Below are 20,650 nucleotides of genomic sequence, written 5' to 3' on the forward strand. Positions count from 1 at the left end.
GGTTTGTAGGTGTATCTCAGGAACATCATTTTAGAGACCTTTGACATATTAAAGATGTTTATGATTGCATAAGGTGCGTGAAGCTCAGGGAATAAGGAACTGATTTATCCAAGGAACGCCAAGATATGTTGGTGGAGTCAGAACAGAATTTTAACTGCAGATTTTTAATATTCCATGCCACCTGGAATCAACATGTATGAGTTGGGCAGCTATATAAATCTGTGAAAGAAAGGGAAAGGGAAGACCGGTAGCTACAGGGAAGGTCTATTAAGAGTAGCAATAGATGGATGATCTATAGCAGGGGTCCCCAACCACCGGGCCGCGGACCGGCACCGGGCCGTGGAGCACTCTCTACCGGGCCGCAAAGAATTTTTTTTAAAAATGGCGGCTTTTTCACCTTCGTGAATGCTGCTGGGATCAGGGATCAAGGACACAAATGAAAGAAGGGGAGGGAGGAAGCAACCGAAGCCTGTCCTTCTCTCTGGGTCAGCTCTCTCAGTCTCTCTCTCGCTCCTCCACCAGCACAGGAAGAAACTGCTTCAAAGAAGCGGGGGCTTTTCCTGTCGCCGAAGCGCCCGTTTCTCCCCACCCCCACCCCGTCCGCCTGCCCGCGCGCGCCGCCCGCCAGCGCGCGGATTCAACCCAGTGCTCGTTCTGCCTGCCTGCCTGCCTTCGTTAATGGTTGAATTGGAACAGCTTCGCTGAGTAAAAGAGCGAATAGTTATTATTCTCAGCCGAAGCTGCTCCCAAACAACCAGAAACTAAGGCAGGCAGGCAGGCAGGCAGAACGGGACACTGTGGATTGAAGCGGGCGGGCGGGGTGGGGGTGGGGGTGAAACGGGCGTTCGGAATAGCTGCGGCGACAGGAAAAGCCCCCTCCTTTCTCTCTCCCGGTCCTTGCAAAAATTTTCTGCTTGAAACCGGTCCCTGGTACAAAAAGGTTGGGGACCACTGATCTATAGGACCAATTTAGGGGCTGATCATTATGGGGGAAAATCTAAGTGGTTGCTAAGAGTTGACACTAACTTTATGGCACATAATTGTCTGTGTGTTCAGTTTACACATTGCATTAACCTGCACTTCGTTGGCTTGATAGCATTGATGATATTACCTTAGTTTGGCAATGAAATGTCTGCAAGAAAACAAGCAAGCCCAGAGATCTCCAAGGGCCTCACAGTTTTTATCTGCTTCTTAGCTTAATACAGGGATCCCCAAACTTGGCAACTTTAGACTTGTGGACTTCAACTCCCAGGTTTCTGCGAGTTGAAGTCCACAAGTCTTAAAGTTGCCAAGGTTGGAGACCTCTGGCGTAATGGATTGTTGCACAGACCAAGACCAGCTGCTTACAATGCTCTGAGACTCACCATTAAAAGCTATTCAAAAACATGGAAAATACTGTCAAGTTTGAAGACCTCTGGTGTACATTGTAGACTGATACATTGGGAGGCGAGAACCCAATCTGAAAACTTGGCCTCACAGCTGTTCCCTTGCCAATGCAAATAATCTTCAGTCCGAAAACAATCCCTATCCCCAGTTTTGTACATTATTCCCAGGGGTGGGATTCTACCAGTTCGCACCTATTCGCTAGAACCGGTTGTTAACACTCTAAGCAGTTCGGAGAACCGGTTGTCAGAAGAAATTACTGGCCTAATCCTGTAAGGAAGGCAGGAAGGAAACATTCTGGTGTTGCTTACAGAAACTGCCTCTCCGTTAACCCTTATTACATTCTTGACAGGACTAGACTTCCTGTCTCTGGAATTTCTCTGGAGTTTTTTCCCCCTCCTTTGCTGGTACTTTGCTTGTGTGGAGTGACCATTCAAAGTTACAATGGCCCTGAAAAAAGTGACTTATGACCATTTTTCACACTTACGACTGTTGCAGCATCCCCACAGTCATGAGAGGCCAGGAGAGGAGATGTGTGCCTCGATGTGAGTGATATTGAGTTGGCCACACCCAGCCAATAACATGACCACCAAGCCATGTCCACCCAGTCACATGGCAACCACTTAAGCCACGCCCACAGAACTGGTTGTTAAAAAATTTGAATCCCACTCCTGATTATTCCCATGTGCTTTGACAGAACCCAGAGCAAGAACTTTGGTGAAAAGGGGGGGAAGGGGAGAAAAAGAGAAAGAGAGAGAGAGACTCACCCCAGGCCATTAAAAATTAAAACATTCATTTATTAGAATATTTATGTAAAAAGACTCTCTTTACACAATATTTTATACAATAGATTCATTGCTTTAAACGGCTCCTAGCCGAGACCGTATTTGTACATGAAAGCACATAGAGGCTACTGAAGGCCACTGGTTCCCGCTTGGCCTGAAGCAGAGAACAAGAGGCAAAAGCCCAGCTTAAGTTGAGAATACAGAACTGTGAAAAGCAAGCGGGCTGGACTCTCTTTTTGCCACCACCCACCCACCCACACCTGTGCTGTGCAAAGGTCTTCCAGCCCAGAGGAAGGAGGTGAGTGCACTAAAGAGGGAGTAGGGGGGTGGAGAGAGAGAGACGGGAGCTCGTCGCTGTTTGGATGGAGGGTTGCACGGGACGTGCGAGGAGCCCTCCCAGAGGGGCCCAGATGGTGGCCAGACAAACAGGCAAAAATTGCACGACACCATTTTCCACAGGCAGACACTGTATGGCTAAAAAAGGCACAGCACAGGGGGCAGAGGGAGGAAACGCCCCCTTCATGGTAGGGGGTGGGGTAAGGAGGGTATAGAGGTGGCCAGAGGAGGAGGAGGAAGGAAGGGACGGCTATGTACTACTGAAAAAAAATCAGCAGGCACTAGCATGGCTCAGGGCACAATCCTTGACAAAGCTTTCAATCAGGCTCAACAATAAGTTGGTATCTACCGTGGAGAACGGATATCAAAGATGCACTGACTTCGTATACGCCCCCCCTCCCTCACCAGAAGTTTCAATGTAGACCAGAGGTCTTCAAACTTGACAGCTTTAAAGACTTGTGGACTTCAGGATTCCTCCTCCAGTCATGTTAGCTCAGGGATTCTGGGAGTTGAAGTCCACAAGTCTCAAACTCGCCAAGTTTGGAGACCCTTGATGTACACACTCTTCACAAACAAATCAGCAGGCGACTTGTTCTCGCTTTGGAATAACTGGACAGAGAGATGAAAGCAGGGCAGGACGATAGCCCTATACCAAAGAGGATTTGGGGTCCTGCACCCTTTGAAGAGCTGTGTTACACCTCCCTATCCAGAGATAGCAATAGCACTTAAGACTTATATACACTTTACAGTGCTTTACAGCCCTATCTAAGGGGTTTACAGGGTACTGCCCCCAACAATTTGGGGTCCTCATTTTACCCACCTCGGAAGGATGGAAGGCTGAGTCAACCTTGAGCCTGGTGAGATTTGAACTGCCAAATTTGCAGTCAGCAGGAAGAGGTTGCAGTACTACACTCTAACCACTGTGTCTCCACGGCTCGTATAGTAGAAACTGCAATACTCCCCAATCCTAGAGCCTCCAGATGTTTCAGACCACTCCTCTTGTCTGTATTTTGTCCTAGAGAGCATGAGCTGAGACTGAGAGGTGTTGGACTCAAACATCTGGTGAGCACCATGTTGGAGAAAGCAGAAACAGGTGTTACAATCTGCCTCTTTCCTGGACTTACCCACTCTCTACTTCTTCTGGTCTAAGCAACAGGGACTCTGTAAAACCCTGAACAAGGAAGGTTATCTTTGGCTAAGAGCCACAGTAAAGAAGTGGCAGATTGTAGTCAAGGTCACTGCACACCATAATCAAGTTGGTTGATTATGGAAAGGGGCATTATTAATTGCTTTTCCATGTCATTAATTAAACATCTTGCATGTTCTTGGAAGAAAGCAAGGCCAGAAGAACTTCCTTTCCCAACGTAGGGATTTTCTACATGCAGAACTTTTATTCTCTATGCAGGGAAGCATTCTATTGTGCCAACACTTCCCCTCCCTGTGATCTCAAAGTGGTAGGGCCCAGTCTGATTACAGTCTCATTCAAATTTTACATTTTAGGCTAAAACAAAACAGGAATGAAGCAGGAACAAGCATTCATCCCCTCCATCCTCCTCCTCCTCCTCATTGCAAAGGACTCAAAAGAAGCTGCTTGCTCGGCAGGCCACTTCATCTGTTTGTAGCAGCCGAGACCCTGATATGAAAACCTGATTCCTCCAGAAACGTGAGCCTTGCTATTACATACAAGCATTAACGTATTTATTCCTGACTCTGGAATAACCATAGCACAATTCAAACATGATTTAGAAGGAGGGGAAGAGGAAAGACAGAGATTGAATTCTCAGAAACCCAGATGGAGACAGAAATGATAAGGAGAGTGGACAGTCACTTGTCTGAAATGGTGTAGCGGTGGATTGGATTAAAAGACCTCCAAGGTCTCTCCCAGCTGTATTCTGATTAGATCTCCACCTACAACAGATGTAAGTCAAGGAATTTACCTTTTATTGATTAGAAGGCCTCCTTCTAGAAAGAAGATGTCCATTATGGAATAAAACTAATGAATTATGGAGAATGAAGACTGGATGGAGAGCAGAAATAAACCCAGGTAGCACCGAGGACCAGAAAAGAGAAGGATGGGGAATGAGATGGGTATTGATAAAAAGGAGAGAAGACGACTGGGTAGCATCTCATCTTCTCTATGCCAAATATTGCTAGATGGTAAGGCTCAAACCAGTCACCTAATACCAATATTGTTTCATGCTCTCAACTGACAGGCAGGGAAAAATTGAAGCTTTTAAGACAAAAAGAGGTGGGGGAACCTGTGTCAGAAGCAAATTATCACTATCTCCAGATAGTAGCAGGATAGTTCCTCAGCAATATCCTACTGTCTTCCACGGAATTTAGAATCTCTTCAAGAAAGGATTACTCTATTGTTAAAAACTAAAAAAAGAAAAGAAAAAGAAAATAAATAAATAAAGCAATCCTATATGTACAACCAGATATTCATCTTTGGTCAAAACATGCCTTTGGGCTGTGTGAACACACGTTTTAACTGAAATCTCCCAGCTTCAGGCAAGGACTGTGAGGAGTGAGTCAGCAAAAAGGACACCCCTGCGAGGAATCTTCAACCATGGCACCCTCCAGATGTGCTGGACTGCAATGCTATAATTCCCTGGGAGAACAGTGGCCCAATCCATTTACAGGACCTTCATCAGCTTCTTGTTTGGGTGGCCAATGACCCAATCAGCTAAATGGAGAGCTGGACATCCATGTGCCCATATCTCCTTAGCCATAGATTCAAAATCGGTACAAGAGCAATCTTTGGTTATGGTTAACCTGCTCATCCTTTGTATTAAATAAAATTAAAAAAAAAACAACCATTACAAAAGCATAAAATAAGGCAAAATCTGTGATGCTAAATTTGGGACGGCAATAATTTAGCACAATGATCTATGGCTTATGGGATTTAAAAAGAAGCCCACAAAAAGAAACTCATAAACTCTACTGCTTAGAAGAAAAGATAAGAGGAAACATGGCATTACATCTGAAGATGGAAACTTTCAGAATGTTATTTTATTTTTAATCTTAGACACATGTGTACCTATGATCATCCAAGAGCTACGCAGGACTTCCTGCAGCACCAACTGATAGAGATCGATCTGAGCACCCAAAGGTACTCAACTCTACTGGTGTTTTTCTGTTGTGGTTCGCCAGCAGCAGGTGTGGGACGACTGAGGTCTCAGAGAGAGAGGACTCAGATGAGGGGCCTGCGTGTGATGCAGGGATGGGGCCAGGACCATCGGGGAGTGGAGTGCTGCCTTCGGAGGCTGCGGAGGCTGGCAGCAGTGATGAAGGGGACCCCGAGGAGCCTGTGCCCAGTGCGTGTGCATGCAGGGCTGCTCATAGGAAAGAGCAGCTGCAGCAGCATGGGCAACTCGGGAGTAAGGCTGCAAGGTAAAGGCCCCTCCCTTAAGAGATAAAAGCCAGCCTGAGAGACCGGAGTTCTTTGCAGGAAGCAAAGAAGTTCTTGCACTTCAAGCCTTGTTGACATTCGAAATATCTTGGTTTGTGTTTGAAGACTTTTTGTTTGGAATATTTCTTGACAACTTAATCTAGTGCTTTTGGCCGCCTTGCACAACCTTGGCAAGGCTTGTACTTGTCAGAGACAATTAGTTTTAATAGCCTTTTAACCATGAATTAACGGAATTCGCAGAGAAGCATTAAAAGGTTTTGCTTTTATCTCTGTTTGGTGTTTGTTTCCTTGGAACAAGATTTGGGTCAGAACAGTTTCAAAACTGGGGGGAGGGAATTATAGCAAAGACGTTTCTCTGAAGGAAACGAGAAGGTGCAGTTGCCAGCGGGAAAGGCAACAGTAGTCAGAGCATGCTACTATCCAGGAGGAGAGAGTCTCTGGATAGAATGACTAGCATTCCCAAACTGGGATATGGATTCTGAGTTAATTCTAGATCTATTGCCTCTGGTCACAAGATATGTTCCATTGAGATGCTCTCTGCTGCCTTCTAGCAAAGCTCCCACACCGAAGAGGAGGAGACAGAGAAGAGAAAGACACAAAGAAATAGAGATTGGCATAACTGGGTGTGTGTAATCTGCACATGAGTGCAAGAGCCTCCCCTACAGGCTAGGTCTAGTAGTGCATATCTGGGCTCACTGCCCTTTGGGGATAAAGGGCTCGCCCTCGTTAGGATCTGGCCGAGGCCCTGGATCACTCAGGCATCTCATAATCCGTTGGTTGCTGGGACTGTCGCCTGTCCCAGGAGTGAAGACGTCATCTGTGCCTGGAGAAGACGGCTCTTTGACCTTCATTATCAGCCCCTCCTCATCTTCGTCCTCCTCCGGGGAGGGCGGAAGGTGGTGCATCCCTTTCAGGGTCTCGTTCACCAAGTCAACCGACTCTGGCGACTGGGGGGATGCTGGGTCAATGGTTATGATGGGCACGTTCTCAGAATCCGGCTTCGGGTCATAAGCAAGGGGGTCTACAAAAGAAAGCGAAGATAAGTGGAGTTGAAGGAAAGAGCCACTCCACTAGCACAGTCCAATTTTCTCTGCTCCAATCATCATCTTCATTTAACGACCCCATAAATCCCTTGCGGGGGTGAAGTCTGAGCAACTGAATGGAGCTAGCAGAGTGTTTTAATGGCTGGATGCCTTTCCTGTTGCCAGTACAGAGTTTTGTTCAGCAGATATATTCTCATTGTGCCCAAGAGAGAAAAATATCTGCCTCGACCTAGGATTGAACTCACAGCCTCCTGATTGTGAGGTGAGATCTCCACCTCTAGGCCACCGCATCACTCCCCAATTTTCTCTGCTCCAATCTATCAGGAAAAATCATTTTCCTAACTTATAATGTCATACTAATCACTGTGAGGCACAAAGAACTAGAACAATACCATGAGCTGATCAGAAAGTTTCTTTATTGCTACTTGTTTATTTAGAAGAATATCCCCAGTCTTTTAACTCCATGGGAATAATCACATATCAGGGATCTTATTTTTTTGTGGGGGGGGGGAGCAGATATCCATCACTTCCTCCCACACAGGGACACCCAGCACATCAGTCTCATAAACTCCCCCTTCCCTCCACTTTAGCTGGAGATTCCACCACACACCTACCCACAGTTTCAAAATATTGCTGAACTACAACTCCACGCCATTACCTATCCTGGAAGATGGAGATAAATAAATTCCCTATTCTTTACATTAAAATAAACCAGTGGGACATGAAAAATTGAGGTAGAGGTGTTGGGTCCCAAGTCTTAATCTTTCCACTTACCTGAACCAATGCGTGCCCTTGACATGGTTGGTGAATCTATTTTATGTGTTGGCACCGTCAGGTAGTTGTTCATCTGGAATCAGAAACACACAGGCATGTGTTTGTTTGTTTGTTTGTTTTTTAAAGTCCCACTTTTGGGAGATTCAGCCCAGTTCAAATTTCTGGAGCACCTTTTATCTGCATTAGCTTCAATTTAGAAGAGGCAAGATAGAGGGAGTAGTTTGAAAAGTGTGTGTATGTGTGTGTGCATGGACATCTCAGTGTATGTATATATGTATGGGTGTATTTATCTGTGCTGTTGTGTTTCTCTGTGTACAAAGGAGCTTATTATGAAGGACGTGATTTGATCATCACTTTTGAAAAATTTAGCTCATCGACATAGATGGATCTTGAAGTAGCCTCAAGAGTTGCCAGTCACTGAAGACCCTTTCTAGAGGGTCTAGATCAGGGGTGTCCAACCTTGGCAACTTTAAGACTTGTGGACTTCAACTCCCAGAATTCCTCAGCCAGCTTTGCTGGCTGAGGAATTCTGGGAGTTGAAGTCCACAAGTCTTAAAGTTGCCAAGGTTGGACACCCCTGGTCTAGATAGAACCTCACAAGGTCCCTTCTCCCACCTTCCCCAGATTCCACCTTCCCGCCCCTCCACCTTATGTTCCAGCTGCCGAGCCTTCTGTCTTCTCAGCAACATCTGGTTCCAGGCTTCTTCATAAGGATCTGCGACCAAGGTGTGTCGATTATATGACCGCAACTGAAATGGAAAGCAGAAGAGATTAGACTGAGAGGCAGATGCTCACCGCCTGTTTAAAAAGTATGTTTTCCCCCCTGAATACCATCACTCTGCTAAACAACTAATTCCCACAACACTGTCAAACTATTTACTAAGACTGTTATTACTATTATTCTTCTCATCCTTCCTATTACCTATCTCCTTCTACTTATGACTATAACCTTGTTGCTTGTATCTTTACAATGTATATTGTTTTATTTCGTTTCCAGTATGAATTTGATTGCTTATTTTGTATTCTATAACTATCACTAAGTGCTGTATCTTATGATTCTTGATGAATGTATTTTTAGGTACACTGAGAGCTTATGCACCTACGACAAATTCCTTGTGCGTCCATTCATACTTACTAAATTAATACTCAACAAAGAATTCTATATTCTACACGCAGCCTTCCAAATGCTTGTAACACCCATCAAGAAGTCATTAACAATGATCCCTCTTCATGACTGAACTATGGTTCTACTTGAGTGGAAGATTTAAAGGGAGAATGAGAAAGCACAGGAAGAGAGAATTTACTGCAATTTTTAAAAAAAAAATTGCTGGAAAAAGGCCCTTGCACTTACTCTCTGCCTGGTTTTTTGCAAGTTGTTCCGCAGGATCTTTCGAATCTCCTCCTCTTTGTCCTTGGACAGAGCTGGCAAAATCCGTTCTATCGGCAAAGTTTTCGGATTGATATTCCTGCAAGATAAAAAGAAGTTGGTTCCTGTCTTGGGGAAGGGCCAGTGGGAAAGGCTCTCTAAGTAGGAGCTCCAGATTCTTTGGACAGAACCAAACGTGCACAAAGACACAACAATTAAGAACGAATCTTTTCCCGTTACAGATAGTTCTCGCTATGCGTCCACTTTTGGGATTATTCAGTTACTAAGTGGAAAGCCGTGTGAGCGCGACAGGCTTATGACCTCACTTCCCCTTCAGTTGTTAAGCAAAACATCATGTGACCACAACTTACCATTTTACCTCCCCCTTCTCTATTAACTCTGCTTGTTGCAAGCCGGTTGTGAACAAGGGGAATAGTTATCACATGACCTCCGGATGCTGCAACGGTCGTAAATGGAGGATTGATCCCAAAGTTTTGTCTTATATCATTGTGACTTCAAAAGGATAGGATAGGATAGGATAGGATAGGATAGGATAGGATAGGATAGGATAGGATAGGATAGGATAGGATAGGACAGGACAGGACAGGACAGGACAGAATAGAAAAAGTAGAATAGAATAAAAAAGAAAAGAAAATATAGAATAGAAAAGAAAAAAATATAGAATAGAAAATATAGAATGGAATGGAATGGAATAGAATAGAACAGAATAAAATAGAAAAGGTAGAATAGAATAGAACAAAAAAGAAAAGAAAATATAGAATAGAAAATATAGAATGGGATGGGATGGGATGGAATAAAATAGAATAGAATAGGGGATAGAATAGAACAGAACAGAACAGAATAGAATACTGGCGTAAGGAGAAGGGTGGGTTGAAAGGACCCAGGGCATTGCTTTGGCTGCTTGGAAGGGGTCTTTTCTCCCTAGGTGAGGCCCCGATGTCACCAAATTCCAGGGGTACATTTGTTGGGGAAAGAGGCCAAGTTGTACGGTCAGTGCAGCTTCATTGAGGGCCAGGTTCACCCTCAACTGTGAAAACTCCTTTAAACTGGTCCCTTTTTCCTCAACCCAGCCCAATGCAGTTACAACAGGATAGGATAGGATAGGATAGGATAGGATAGGATAGGATAGGATAGGATAGGATAGGATAGGATAGGATAGGATAGGATAGGATAGGATAGAAATGGAATAGCAGAGTTGGAAGGGACCTTGGAGGTCTTCTAGTCCAACCCCCTGCTTAGGCAGGAAACCCTACACACCACTTCGACAAAGTGCTGTCTAATCTCTTATTAAAAACTTACAGTGTTGGAGCATTTATAACTTCTGGAGATAAATTGTTCCACTGATTAATTGTTCTAACTGTCAGGAAATTTCTTCTCAACGGTTGCTAAATGAGACAGTCAGAAGTCAAGGGCGACCTTAATCAATCAGAATCCTCCTGCCATGATTTCCCACTGCTACTTACTGCATCGAAACGGTGGAGACGGCCGAGGGGATCTTGCCCATCCCTCCACTTTCCACCAGCTCAATTGCTTGCTTCATCTCCATCTTATGATAGAAGGCAATCAACTGGGGCTCTTTGGATCTTTCCCCAGCAATCAGGCACTTCTTCACGTATTTCTTGTTGAAACGATTTAGCCTTTGGAGAAATCATACAACAGAGGCATGATTGGTGGGAGGAGAAGAATGGAAGACAGCAATAGCACTTGGACTTATATACCACTTCACAGTGCTTCACAGCCCTCTCTAAGCAGTTTTACAGGGTCACCATATTGCCCCCAGTAATCTGGATCCTCATTTGACCCACCTCAGAAGGATGGAAGGATGAGTCAACCTTGAGCTTGGTGGGATTTGAACTGCCAAATTGCAGGCAGCCAGCAGCCAGCAGAAGTAGCCTGCAGTACTGCACTCTAACCACTGTAAATGGTCCCAAAGCTTTGACTTATAAGATGTGATATAGTCCAGGGGTCTCCAACCTTGGCAACTTTAAGACTTGTGGACTTCAACTCCCAGAATTCCTGAGCTAACATGACTGGAGGGGGAACTCTGGGAGTTGAAGTCCACAAGTCTTAAAGCTGTCAAGTTTGAAGACCCCTGGACTATACAGTATAAGTCAAGTAATCCTTGACTTATGATCACAATGGAACAGCAATTTTCCATTGCTAAATGAGACAGTGGTTAAGTGAGTTTTGCCTCATTTTGCCTCACTTCTTGCTACAGATCTTAAGGGAATCACTGCCGTTGCTGTTAGTAACATGGCTGTTAAGTGAATCTTGCTTCCCCACTGACTTTGTTTGTCAGAAGGTCGCAAAAACTAACCCCAGGATATTTGCCAAGTGTCCGAATTTTGATCACATGATGCTGCATGTGATGCTACAATGGTCTAAAGTGGGGAAAAAAATCACTTTGTCAGCATCGTTCTAACTTCAAACTGTCACTAAATGGATGGTTGCAGATCAAGGACTACCTGTAGTCCGGGTTGCTGTATTTATTTTCTTGTGTTTACTTAGAAGCAAAATAATAATAATAATAATAATAATGATAGGCTAGATCAGAGGTCTCCAAACTTGGCAACTTTAAGACTTCTGGGAGTTGAAGTCCACAAGTCTTCAAGTTGGGGACCCCTGGGTTAGATGCTTCCCTCCCCTTTTTAAAAATCACACAATTGTTTTACACAAGCAATTAAAAATGATTCCTGTTGTTACCTGAAGTGATTCTTCCCCCCAAAAGTAGACATTTTGTTCAGTTGCTAAGTCATGTCTATGTTGTGGTTAGCTGGCAGCAGGTGTGGATGGCTGAGGAGAGCGAGGACTCAGATGAGGGGCCAGGACCATCAGGGAGTGGGCTGCTGCCTTCAGAGATTGTGGGGGCTAGCAGCAGCGATGAGGAGGTTCCCGAGGAGCCTGTGCCAAGTGCACGTGCGCACAGGGCTGCTCACAGGAAAGAGCAGCTACAGCAGCACGGGCAACTCAGGAGTAAGGCTGCAAGGTAATGGCCCCTCCTTCAAGAAGATAAAAGCCAGTTGTGAATGGGACGTTCTTTGCAGGAAGCAAAGACGTTTTGAAACTCGAGCCTTGTGAACATTGCAGTATCTTAGCTGGTATTTGAAGACTCTTGTGTTGTAAAATATTTCTAGGTAATCTTATCTCTTATTCTTGGCAGCCTCGCACAGTTTTGGCAAGGCTCGTGCTTATCAAAGTTAATTAGTTTGCAGCAGCCTTTTAACTGGTGATTCATAAGAATCATTAAAAGGTTTCTGTTCCCTTTGGTTCGTGTTTGTTTTATTGGAAAAGAGTTTGGGTCAGAACAGTCTGATTCTTTGTGACTCCATGCGCCATAGCACACCAGGTCCGCCAAAGTAGACATTATTGTTATGAATTTTCAAAACAATTAACTAAGAACTGATTGAGAAAACAAACATGTACAAAGGCATCAAAATGAGTAAGTATTTCAACGATGGTTTTCTTCCTTACTTCTGCTTTGGTAACACTTACTTGTCCTTCCAGTGGTGATGTCCATAGTGGCCGCATATATCCTCAATCCCCGTCAAGAGGTGATCCAGAAACTATTTCAAAAGGAAGAAAGATTCGTTTATTGGACACTGCCGTCTCTCGAGAAGAACGACACCTTCCAATTGCAAGTATGAAAAAAAGGAGCGTGAATACCATGAATTCTGAGAAAAAGTTAATTGTGGACCGCATAAAGCTGTGAACCCACATATTTGAGGGATGGGATATAATGGATAATGGACTAGAAAGAATTGTTTTGGCAAGGTTAAGGAAAGCACAAGGAATAAACAAGAGATAAGGTGGGTGTCAACTCTGAATCGAACCTGGCTGAAGCCATTTTGTGCTGCTTCATAGTTGCCATTCACTGCGGGGGGGGAGGATGAGGGGGAAATAGTTAGACCATCTGGTAGGCAAAAAAAAAACCTCTCCCGTGAAAACCAAGGTCATCCCAACAGGTGGCAGTTGGAGGAGGAGAAGAAATGATTGAGGAAACCCACCAACTGCTTTGATTGTACAATGTGACACCTGGGGAGGGAAACTTTTGCTCTTTTAATTTACATGGTGACCACGGGAAACTTTTAGAGTTGGTTTTTTTTTCTTTTTCTTTTAAATAAATGTATTTATTCAACATTTCAACATTTAAAAAAAACAATTTCCACTTTTTAACAACGATTCCATAACGGTGTTAACGCTAATAGATAAAGTCTAAAATTATATCAATTACTTCTCCATTGTTATTCACTTATATTCTTATTTCTATACTATATAACATCTGTATACATACATTTTAAATTAATACTTTCTCATTTTTGATGTCAATCGATGCCTTTGCACCTTCTTTCTAACCACTCATACCAAACATTCCATATCTTATAGTACTCTTTCTCTTCTTTCTCTTTTAATATCATCGTTAGCCTGTCCATTTCAGCGCATTCGAGAGTTGGTTTTCACTGGCTTGTGCTGATATGATGTGTCCAATAAACATGTTCTCTGAGGAACGTTCTTGCCTTGGAGTTCTGATTTCTTTGGGTGCCTTACTTGGAACACTGACATTGGATGGGTGGGATCTATTAAATTACAGAACTATCCCTTTAGAGTTCCCAGCTATAAGAAAAACCTGGTCAGGATAGTCAAGAATCCCACACAGTAATCAAACAGGAGTTGAGTGCCAACTTGATGGCACCTAAATACGGGTAGTCCTCTACTTAGGACCACAACTGAGCCCTATTGCTAAGCAAGGCAGTTGTTGCATGATTTATGACCTTTCTTGCAACAATTGTTAAATCTGGTTTCCCCGTTGACTTTGCTTGTTAGAAGGTTCATCAACACCTGATGATGGATATGGCACAAGAAGTAGTAGTCAGAAGGTTGCAAAAGGGGATCACATGACCCCAGGACACTGCAACTGTCATAAATACATGCCAGTGGCCAAGCATCCAAATTTTGATCATGTGACCATGGGGATGGTGCAATGGCTTTAAGTGTAAAAAAAAACAAAACACGGTCGTAAGTCAGTTTTTTCAGTTTTTTCAAAGTTGTAACTTTGAATAGCAATAGCAACAAATATACTGCTTCACATGGCTTTGCAGCCCTCTCTAAGCAGTTAAACAGAATCAGCCTATTGCCCCCAACAATCTGGGTCCTCATTTTACCAACCTCAGAAGGATGGAAGGCTGAGCCAACCTTGAGACGATGAGATTTGAACTGCCAAACTGCTGGCAGCCAGCAGAAGTAGCCTGCAGTACTACCTTCTAACCACTGCACCCCCATGGTCATTAAACAAAAAATATTATAAGTTGAAGACTACCTGTAGCTAACCTTCTCTCTCCAATGAGAAGCCCATCTTTATCATATGACTAACCCTAAGCCAGAACAGCCAGAATAAAAATACAAAGCCTCCTCCAGTACGGTTCAATTGCTGTAATTATATTTTGCTATCTCCTGGAGGTCCTTTAGTTGGGGAACTCACTAACTTTCCTCCACTTTATCCAGTAAGACTACTATCTTGAAGGCACCAGGTCAATTAATCTTGAAGGCACCAGGTCAATTAAAAGCACAAGACATTTCATTTAAGTTGCACTGCCAAGGTTCTCCCATAGGTGGCAGCAGAGTCCTTGCTTTATTATTAAATCTGGCTTCAGACTGTTCATTTTACTATGATTCAAAGTTACGACCGGCTCGGGAAAAGTGGCTTACGACCAGTCCTTGAAGTCACAACCATCACACAACCCCCATGTTCACATGATTGCAATTCAAGCACGTGGCAACCAGATCACATTTACATCAATTGCAGCATCTTGTCTTCAGTGATTTAGATCTGGGAAGCAGTCAATTGGGGAAGCTGGATTTGCTTAACCATCATGTGATTCACTTAAAGACTGTGGTGATTCACTTAATGACCATGGTAAAAATGATTGTAAAATTCCGATTGTGGTTGTAAGTTGAGGACTATTTGTAAAAAAAAAAAAATCTCTGCAATGTTGAATATTGTGAAAGACGATGTAGAAAACATTACCTTCCTAATTTAATATTTAAAATTACATTTTGCAGATGCAATTTACAGATTTTAATATTTAAAATTACATTTTGCAGATGCAATTTACAGATTTTAATATTTAAAATTACGTTTTGCAGATGTGAAGAATATCAACACAACTGGTTACAGTTGCACGGACACACCCACACACCACAGAGATGCTTTGCAGCAGCTAGAAATGAACCATCACCTGAGTGTGAATTTCCTCGTTAATGGACCTCTTGGTCTCCTGCTTCTTTTTCACCGCCAGAAGATCCACCAGAGGGCGGATGGTCATGCCCTGCAGGTAGACAAGGCAGGTTAAATTCCACCAGCCATACCCAAAGTCAGTTCATTTTTCATTTTCCTTCCCAAATGCTCTTCCCAAACCCTTTGCTAGCCCCACCTCTGTAACAGTGGCTGAGCTTGACAGATAGCTCCCCTCTTCTCTCATTCCGGGGGGTCTCCAAACTAGGCAACTGTGGATTTCAACTCCCAGAATTCCCCAGCCAGCCATGTTTTTCTGGGAGTTGAATTTTAGGTCTTTCACAAGTCTTAAAATTGCAAAGTTTGGAGGCCCCCGTCCTATTCCAAGAATCACTGAGGATCACCATAAGTATCACTGGGTCATTCTTGGGACATACTAGAGATCTGGCGGAACATGATGTAAATCTTTGCAAGTCTTTGCTCAAATGAGGTTCCCTCCTTCTAGAACAGAGGTATCAAACTCTGTCCACAGGCAGATGAATAGAAATACAGGCCACGCCAGCTCCGTGGAGGAGAAAAACATTGCTAAACATCACATGATGACAACGTGACGTGGCGAGTTTGACACCTGGGTTCTAGAAATCAGCCTGTGAAGTGAGGTGAATATGACCTCAAAATCATCAAAGATAAATTCACTTCCAGGTAATTTCTGACGTTTCATTATATTTAATCTATATTGCATTTTACAAGTACCTGTAAAGAGCTATACACATAAATATACAAAGCATGAATGCCGGAAGGTGTAATTAATACAGTGAATCCCAGAAACATTCTTGACTGAGAGCATGGCTAGGTGGCTCTACCCAACTGACATTAGCTGATCTTGCATGAGACCCGTCTAGCACTTGGAAAGGAACCCATCAGGAAATCCCAGGCCCATAGACTAAACAGTTCAAGCAATATCCCAGCAGAGGGCAGTGGAAAGCCACTTCTCTACTATTGCTAGGAAAGTCACAAAGACACGTTCTTAGGAGTCTCAGGAGTCAAGCTGAACTCCAAGGAAACTTGACTCCATATATTTATGACACTGTAGGAGGACAGAGTAGTCCTGAATCCAAAGGACCCTGGTGGTACATTTTCTAACACATTTTATTCAAAGGTCCTTAAAACCTGGTTCTGCCAATGGCCTGGGATCCATAGTGGAAGTGGTTCCTGGGTTAAGAGGAGATTCCATCTCTACCCCATTGTTTATTTGATTCCTTCCTTAATGATCTTTGTTAACTTTAATGTTAATATATCCATTTCATGCTTTACATTGTCATTTTATTTTGCTGTAAGCCACCTTGCATGATGGCAAGAAGTAAGGCAAAGGTTTCCCTGCGGTTTTTACTCCACTAGTTGTAGCCATCTTTTGGGGGTGTTGCTCATCTCCAATTCTAGGCTATTGAGCCAGCACTGTCCAAAGAGCACTGACATCACGCTGCAGTATCACACGGTGTAGAGCGTGTGACAAAAGTACTGTTACTTTCCCACTGAAGTAGTACCTATAAATCTACTCACATTTGCATGGTTTTGAACTGCTACTTTGGCAGGAGCTGGAGCAAGTAACAGGAGCTCACCCTGTCATGGAGCGTTGAGTCTTGAACCTAAACTGTCAGCTTTCCAGCTGACAAGCTCAGTGTCTTAACTGGGATGAGCAGCCTATACATTTAATAAATAAAGACACATACTTTTGTGAGCTCAAGCTCACTTTATCAATGTGTGTAAGTAGCTTGACTGATCTAGGATTTATATATGAGATGAGGATTGGTTAGGGTTAATTAATGGGACACCAGAAATCTGTCTCATGTATAATCTGCATAATCATCCTGTCTTCCATTCCATTTTCTGCCAATTTAAATCCTACATCAGCCCAGTCACTCTATGCATCTGATGGAAATGAGGATCAGCTCATGAAACCATGCCTTTCTGTAAAATGTGTCAGTCAGAAAAGGTGCTACCAGAGTCCCCTTGATTTTTAATAAATGAAGAGGGAAGGGAAAGGGAGAAAGCACATATTTTATTTCCTCGGGAGGGGCACTCAAAAATCCAGATGGGAGGTTTTAGACCAAATTGTGAAGGTTGCCAGGAGGGATGGGGAAGGGGAGGTGACACTCAGATCTACCTGCACAAAGACTGTGAAGAATATGACGGTGATGATCGCTGTAAGAAACATGTCTCGCATTGGGAAATGCTTATAATCCAGGAGGTAGCCGAGAGAGAAGGCGATGGCCCCTCGCAGGCCACCGTAGGCAATGATGAACTGATCCTTCGGGCTCAACTTCACAATGCGAAATTTGTTGATGAACCATGTCAACCCCAGCACACCTGGACACAGATTGAAAAGACGGAGAGGCACAGGTTACCCAATGGCACTGTTGACACATACAGAGCTCTTGGTTTTCGTTTTTTCAGGGTTTCAAATCACACTGTTCACAAAGGGCATTTACACTGATCGGGTAGAAGGTTAGTGGCCCCACATGCACAGCATGCAAAACCTAACATTTGTTTGTTTGTTTGGTTGGTTGGTTAAATTTATTTGCCACTTATCTTGCCAAGGGCTACTCTCATACTGTCATGCCCCTGGTGGAGACTGACTCTGAGGGAGAGGAGGAACAGCTGACAGGGAGTGGAAGTGTGGCTCCGGAGGCTGTGGAGGAGGCTGGGGAAGGGCAGAGGTTGGCTGGGCAGTCAGAGGAGGACCCAGGCCCATCCCCTATCCATCCTAGGGCACGCAGGGAGGAGAGGATAAGGGAGAGACGTGGTCTACTTGGGAGGAGAGGGCCTTGATCCTCTTCATGGGCTGCAGCTGTGACAACTGAATAAGAGGACAAATATACGTATGGGTGAATGCTGGAAACAAAGCGTGGAAATATCTCTAGTTTATAGTTCCTCTCTGAGTTTGGCGTCCTTCCCAGTGTGTATTATCTGTGGCCATCCTCCAGCCCTTATCTTGCCTGGTTTGTGTTGCTTTTTTCCTTCTTATAACTGTTTGTGTGGGAGTTTTTTTTGTCTTCCGTCAAGAATATTCGGAGCTTGGAAGCAAAGTGAAGGAATAAAAGGGGCTTCACCTGTTTTCTGTGACTGTGTTTGTTTTGTATCCCACCCTGGGTCATCACACATACTCTAAGAGCAATAGCACTTAGATTTATATACCTCTTCACAGTGCTTTGCAGCCCTCTCTAAGCAGTTTTACAGAGTCATTCTTTTGCCCCAAACCATTTTGGGTCCTCATTTTATCCACCTCGGAAGGATGGGAGGCTGAGTCAACCTTGAGCCAGTAAGATTTTATCTGCCAAATTGCAGACAGCCGGCAGTCGGCAGAAGTAGCTTGCAGTACAGCACTCTAACCACTGCGCCACCATAGCTCGTATAACATAATAGTACTGTATGTTATACAAACCCAGCTTGCTTGCTAAGCATCTCTCTGGGGCAGTGAAACATCCCTGCTGCACACGGCCAGCCCCCTACATCCTAATGGGAGCAATGGCCCAAAAATTGAGGTGACAACATGTTCTCCCTCTGTTCATTTTATGCCTGGAGACTTCCTGTAAAAGCTTGCAGGAGAGTTTGCCAGTGGCAATTATTCATTAATTTAATTTATTGTGTGACTCTAGGCGAGTGGTCCCCAACCAGTGGGCCAGGGACCACTGGTGGTCCACAAGAAAATTTTGGTAGTCCGCATAGAAATATCACCCCCAAAGCAATTAACCCAGGCTGCACAGGAACACAAGGCTGCACCGCCCACATGGCCCACAGGAACACAAGGCTTGCGTCACTTGCATTGTGAACAACATGAGGTAGTGAGGGGAGGGGGGAAAGGGCAGAGGGAGGGAACTTGCCCCACTCACCCCATGTGCCTGGCCTGGCCACCGGTCTGCTTCTTTCTGCTTCTTTCTTCTTCTGCTTTTGGCTGCACACAAGGAAAGCAGCCAAAGTCTTTCTTTCTCTCCCCCAAACTCTGCCAGAAATGAGTCTTTGGGACCCTGCAAGGCATCCTGCTCCAAGAGGCTGCGCCGGTGTGACAAGTCTCATTTCTGGCAGAGTTTGGGGGAGAGAAAGAAAGACTTCTGCTCCTTCTGCTACTTTCCTTGCATGAAGCAACAGCTCTCTTCCCCCCCTGAGAACAGAGCTGGAGATGGTATCCTGTGATCTCAAATAAAGAATGATCGATCGGTAGGAAAACGGGGTGGGGAATTTTCCTGCAGACTTTTTTTTGCTGACGTTTTCCCTGGGAAAACATCAGCAAGCCACTGTCAGTCAAAATTCATATTAGTGGTCCATGGGATTTAAAATTATGAGTTTGGTGGTCCCTAAGGTCCAAAAGGTTGGCGACCCCTGCTCTAGGCGACTTACAACATCAAAATGCCAGAGTGTAAAAACCCATGGACCCTCTAACCATCTCAGCAGCGATGATCACACACTTGTGCCTGCCACCTGATTGGCTCTGTATCAACCAGGGGATCTTTTGCCAGGGGTTTTGTCAACCATTGACAAAACGACATCTTCCAGAAAAGTAACAAGGTGTGGGGGGGGAGGGCAACCTTATTTTTGAGGGAATGATATTCCCCAGGGAGGGAGTCACCATGGAGAAGGCCCTTTACCTTGATCCCACAAGGTGTATCTTCCTAATAGAACATGTAGAACATAGACCCGTGAAGGTGAACCTAGAGTCATTTGTGCTGGCACGCGAGCCGCAGGCAAACTTACCTCACTGTGCATGTGCTCCACTCACAGCTGATTTTTGGCTGGTTTGAGGCCTTTTTTCGGCCTCCCAGAGGCTTGAAAAAAGCCTCTGCAGGCTTTGCAGGCCGAATAATAGGTCTGTTTTGTCACTTCCTGTAATACCGGAAGTGATAAAACGGGCCTATTATTCATCCTGCAAAGCCTGCAGAGGCTTTTTTCAAGCCTCTGGGAGGCCGAAAATCAGCTGTGAGGCGCAGTGCAGGTAAGGGGGTGGGGGCGGCAGCGGCGACGGGGGCGGGAATTGTGCGCACATGTGTGGGGGGGTGCATTGCCTTCTGGGTGCTGGCACACCAGCGCACAAGCGCCAGTGCGCACACAATTTTTGGCACAGGAGCCCAAAAAGGTTAGCCATCACTGACATAGACTAATAGAGATGGAAGGAACCTTGAAGGTCTTCTAGTCTAACACTCTTCTGAAGTAGAAGACCCTATGCCAGGGGTGTCAAAAAAAGGACCCACAATCACACTTTAGTGGGCTGGGTAGATGCTAACAAAGGAGAGGTGGTTCTTCAAAGAA

General features: G+C 44.5%; 1 protein-coding gene across 1 annotated transcript in view; it reads right to left on the reverse strand.

Moving 5' to 3' along the window:
• Positions 1 to 5,506: 5,506 nt before the first annotated feature.
• The window catches only part of SLC9A1 (solute carrier family 9 member A1), an 80,746-nt gene continuing 65,602 nt past the window's right edge, over positions 5,507 to 20,650 (reverse strand). Inside the window, exons 5-12 of the mRNA XM_087970665.1 lie at positions 17,514 to 17,716; positions 15,354 to 15,443; positions 12,613 to 12,683; positions 10,584 to 10,757; positions 9,085 to 9,199; positions 8,381 to 8,482; positions 7,734 to 7,806; positions 5,507 to 6,937 (exon numbers count right to left, since the gene is read on the reverse strand). Coding sequence (XP_087826791.1) covers positions 6,609 to 6,937; positions 7,734 to 7,806; positions 8,381 to 8,482; positions 9,085 to 9,199; positions 10,584 to 10,757; positions 12,613 to 12,683; positions 15,354 to 15,443; positions 17,514 to 17,716 — 1,157 coding nt within the window. The 3' untranslated portion in view covers positions 5,507 to 6,608. The remainder of the gene's footprint in view (positions 6,938 to 7,733; positions 7,807 to 8,380; positions 8,483 to 9,084; positions 9,200 to 10,583; positions 10,758 to 12,612; positions 12,684 to 15,353; positions 15,444 to 17,513; positions 17,717 to 20,650) is intronic.

Source organism: Notechis scutatus, chromosome 8 (assembly GCF_049901735.1).
Source record: "Notechis scutatus isolate UNSWTSFEM ecotype Mainland chromosome 8, rNotScu1.2, whole genome shotgun sequence".
NCBI classification, from domain to species: domain Eukaryota; kingdom Metazoa; phylum Chordata; class Lepidosauria; order Squamata; family Elapidae; genus Notechis; species Notechis scutatus.